Genomic DNA, 4,470 nt, shown 5'->3' with positions numbered 1-4,470 from the left:
AACAAAAATTATTAACACCATTTGACAGACCGCGAAATTTAAAATGGTTTTATGTTGGATTTAAAGTTTGTAGTTTATATACAAAATATGGATTTTTAATTTGAATAAAATATAAAATTTAATCAATAAAATCTTATTTAATCACTATTAGTTATATTAATTGACAATTCATTGACTTTAAACAAAAAGACCATGCCAAGACCACGTGACAACAACGGTTTACGCGTTGTCAACTCTCTGCTGACACAGTTTGGTTCCAAACTAGGGAAATTTTTTGCGTTACCAACTGCATTTGCTCCACTCGTACAACAATGGATGACGGTACTATGTATTTCTAGGGGCTATAGGTGTAACTATGGTTTTAGTATGAGGGTAGACAGTTCGTAATTTATGGATTATTATGTAGGAGTAGAAAAAATGTTATTAAATGCAATGTATTAACTGCTAAATAATACAAATTATTAAAAATTCAAGGTATTATTCACAGACATTCACGGTTGATTGCATTACAGTACGTATGGATGAGCGCTGCGCGCTCACTGCGCTCTATGTCAAAAACGATTGAGGGCATGAAAAAATGTTTCAAATAAAATTTGTCCCAAATTTTGTGAGTTACAATTATGATAATAAATGTTAACATCATTGGAGCAATAGCAACCGAGATAATCGCAAAAAACTGTTTTCCTTGACATTTGACCTTGAATAACTTACGACACAGACACGAGATTTTATGAGACTTTTGAGACAATTTTTAGAACGCCAAGATGAAGGTATATACGAAAATTCAGCTTATTATCTCTCATTCCGAGGCTGATTGCTAACTTGACTAGACTATGATCAGAGAACATTGTGAAGCGACATAGAGGCTGATTTTGCAAAACCACCCTTATTGACATTGGAGTCCTCAACCGCCAAAGGCAAGCGCCAAATTTAAATAGTCGATGCCAATAAAAACCTTGCTTCACTATAATTGTAATTCGTGTGACCTGAATGAAAGTGAAGGAAACAGTAAGCAGCTTGTAATATTCTGGTAAATCTAGTGTCAATTTGTCGAAAATAAAACGCGTCGTTGAAAATATTATGACATTTCTTCTAGTTACTTTTATTCCTAGTTAGAAACAAACACTGCTACCAACATAAATTGAGAAGTCCTCAACCGTCATTTGATTTAAACTATGACGCTTCTCTATGTTCTCTGCTATGACACTTACTATGAGATTCTTACAATTTTTTTCCGTCGCCCTCTATCGATTGGTAGATTTAAGAATAGTTTTGTTACTGTTATGGGGATGTATAGGGATAGTCTATGCGCGCGATTGGGGTCCAAACTATTCGACGGCATTTGACGGTCAAATGACCATCTCTTATTCGCCGGCCGTCGGCACGTTCGCTCCAAGCAGTAGAATGGGTCTATGGTGAATGAATTTAATTAATGTAACATTGCACATGGGTGGGTGCATTCAGTGTGGTAGCCGATCTAAGACATCTTTTTTTTTCAAATTAAAACCAACAGCATAGTATACAGTGCGGTTTTTTATGAATGCATCATAGGGATTTACAAGGTGTAAAATTTAAGTCGTGCTAATGGTTTTTCAATTATGAATTTCCAAATTCTTTATGCTTAGTTCATACTAATTTTTACAAATTCTGATAATGTTTAGAACCAAAGCAGTAAACATGGTCCAATAGTCATTTTAATCATTTTACCTGATATTTAATATTCTTGATAACATTGAGGGCAGTCGATTAGCTTTAAGAAGTGTATTAAAAATCGGAATAAGCTGATTAGAAATTCCTACAAAACAATTACCTATAACATTAATATGAGTATTACAGAATATTAATAATAATTAGTATTATGAAGAATATGATAATAATTGTTACTATCATAACCTTCGATAAATTAATGTCATAATCACAATATACGGTTAAGTAAATGTTCTTTTAAAACGCGCCATGAGAAGCGGTATATCTTGCGCTTCAGATACGAAGGAAATAACTTTACAGATTGTTATTCACAGGAACTGTAAGTGAGGCATTTGTTTTTGAACCCACATCTAAAATTCTTTAATACGTGCTGCAGACTGTTGAGTCCACCTGTGCTCGCAAATGCGGAGGGCGCTACTTGATTCACCTTAAAATTTTTGTTTGGTACGTTTACAGGAAAAAATAACTGTACAAAGGTCTTTCACTGATTTTATTATCTGTTTATAGACTCTTGTTTTCGGGGGATTAAGCCATGTTTCTGTAGAACATTTTTTTTTATAATTTTATAAATTTACAAAAATGTCGCTTGAAAATTTAAGATGAAATTACAACATTATGTCAAATACTATGACACTTTTTGATCTATATAAACCTAGTTTCAATAGTAGTCTTTAAGGCTGACAAAACAGATTTAAAAAATAATCTAAAATAAAGTCGCTATTAATTTTCTAAGCAAGTACTAAATGGCGTTACTTTACCATTGTTTCTTATGGAGAAGCAAATGGCTGAATTTCTTGTGGATTTTACTGTAGCAGCGCCCTTAAGTTCGGTCTACATAACCTTTGACCAATTTTTTTTTTAATGTCCACGCTTCCCATTTTCTGTATACGTGCTTGAGTGGGTATGTGTAGAAGGCAAAACAACTTCTAACACTTGTTATGCCTCACCAATTAACGACTTAAAATTATTCCTAGACATACTAACCTACAGGTATTGCAAAACAAATTCCTGCCGTGAGTCGTAGGTTGTTGATACCAATTACATGTCCGTCTAGGTTGACAAGTGGTCCTCCAGAATTACCAAATGTAATTGAAGCATCCGTTTGAATATAAGTCATAGGATAATTCCTCAATCCTATATCCTCCGCGGATCGGTTTATAGAACTAACCTGTAATGCAGTGCAGTTAGTAGTTAGTGAAGAAACAGGAATACTTATTTTACAATTCCAACGGAAACCGAATTTGTTAAAGATAGTGGACTTCCTAATGCAATCACCCATTCACCAACTATAGCATCTTTGCTAGAGCCAAATTCTAAAGTAGGCAGTTTTCTATCGCAATTAATTTTTATGAGAGCTAGATCTTTTGATATGTCCACATGTTCAACAGTTGCTGTATAAGCCAAGCCATCATATGTAATAACGTTTATTATGCTTTGTGGTTGTTCTAAAACCACATGGGCGTTTGTTAAAGCCCAGCCGTTTTCATTAATAACGAATCCTGAACCAGTTGACGTTATTAAAGGATTTTTTGTATCAAAGTCCAGTTGTGTTGGGTCACTAATTATGATGTATAAAACCGCAGGTGCACATTTTTTTACAACATTATTAATAAAATTGAATTTTTCTCGGTTACTTTCTTTTTCATTAAGTAACTTCAGCTTACATGGAAAGTTTTGAAAACAAAGTTGATCTTCGTTGACATCAATTTTGGTCATGTTTGAAAATCCAGTCACTCCATTTTCTCCATAATTTATTGAATTTTTTCTAAAATTTGTAGCCATTGCGTATGAAGTTACAAGCGTAGCTGTTAAAATGCCAATATTTTGGATATATTTTGAAGAAAAAAGTTGGTCATTTTTTAATATTCTTCCGATATACCACTGATAAATTTTAGACCATATCTTCATTATTTGGAGTCCATATGCACAAGTAATTTTCTTTTATGATTTACTTCACCAAACACAAATCGAAAGATTAATGACAAAACAATTCAAACTGACATTGTAATGACAAGTGACTTGTCTTTTTTCACAAAAAAAAATGAAATCACTGATACAGTCATAGCTAACTCCATTAATCTCCGAAGAGATTCCATTCCATTCGGCACTTTTTAACTAGTACGGAAAGAATGCCATGGAGTGACCATGGCCAACTCCATTAATCTCTAAGGAGATATGGCCGTTCCAATAGGCATTGGCTATCCAAACAATTAAAAATTTGGGTATAGTGTTGCCATCTGACGATGAAGGTGGTAGTCATTAGAGTGAAATTTCTCATCTAACTTTTTAATAATCTACCTTCGCTGGCAAAAAAGCGACAGAAGTGGGGCCTGTCTAATTTGCAGACCACAGTTTATCTTGCAAACTGGGGGTTAAAAATGCTGAAATCAAGTCAAAACTAGACATTTGTTTATTTCTCAATACGAAGATTGTTAATACAAAATTTCAATCCGTTCGGAGAAACCCTTCAAAAACCAGCCACAAAACAACTTTGCAGACTGAGGCTTAAGAATACTCCAATCAAGTCAAAATTTGATATTCGCTAGTTTCTCGATACGAGGATTATCGACACAAAATTTCAGCCTATTCGAAGGAACTCTCAAAAATCACCCCCAAAACAACCTTGCAGACTAGGGGTTAAAAAACTGCAATCAAGTCAAAACTCGACAGTCGTTTATTTCTCAATACGAAGATTGTTCATACAAAATTTCAAGCCGTTCGGAGAAACCCTTAAAAATCACCCCCAAAACAACCTTGAAGACT

The 4,470-nt window shown here is 34.0% G+C and overlaps 1 protein-coding gene across 1 annotated transcript; it reads right to left on the bottom strand.

Moving 5' to 3' along the window:
• Positions 1–477: 477 nt before the first annotated feature.
• LOC135135259 (serine protease HTRA2, mitochondrial-like) lies at positions 478–3,709 on the bottom strand. The gene is made up of 4 exons (XM_064064286.1): positions 2,929–3,709; positions 2,692–2,875; positions 1,280–1,410; positions 478–546 (listed from the first exon to the last, which is right to left on the bottom strand). Exons 1-4 carry the CDS (start codon positions 3,613–3,615, stop codon positions 478–480), a joined length of 1,071 nt encoding a protein of 356 aa, XP_063920356.1. The 5' UTR covers positions 3,616–3,709.
• Between the last annotated feature and the right edge of the window lie 761 nt (positions 3,710–4,470).

This window comes from Zophobas morio, unplaced genomic scaffold (genome assembly GCF_036711695.1).
Source record: "Zophobas morio isolate AGI-343-1 ecotype UQ-CSIRO unplaced genomic scaffold, CSIRO_AGI_Zmor_V1 ptg000024l, whole genome shotgun sequence".
NCBI lineage: Eukaryota > Metazoa > Arthropoda > Insecta > Coleoptera > Tenebrionidae > Zophobas > Zophobas morio.
Note: the sequence above shows the minus strand (reverse complement) of the source record. Positions and strands in the feature narration are given on the sequence as shown.

Coding starts and splice junctions, on each gene's coding strand:
- LOC135135259 (XM_064064286.1), bottom strand. CDS start 3,615: ATGAAGATATGGTCTAAAATTTATCAGTGGTATATCGGAAGAATATTA. Junction 2,876..2,928: donor ATTCGGTTTCCGTTGGAATT/GTAAAATAAGTA, acceptor ACTGCATTACAG/GTTAGTTCTATAAACCGATC. Junction 1,411..2,691: donor TTGTTTTGCAATACCTGTAG/GTTAGTATGTCT, acceptor CATTCACCATAG/ACCCATTCTACTGCTTGGAG.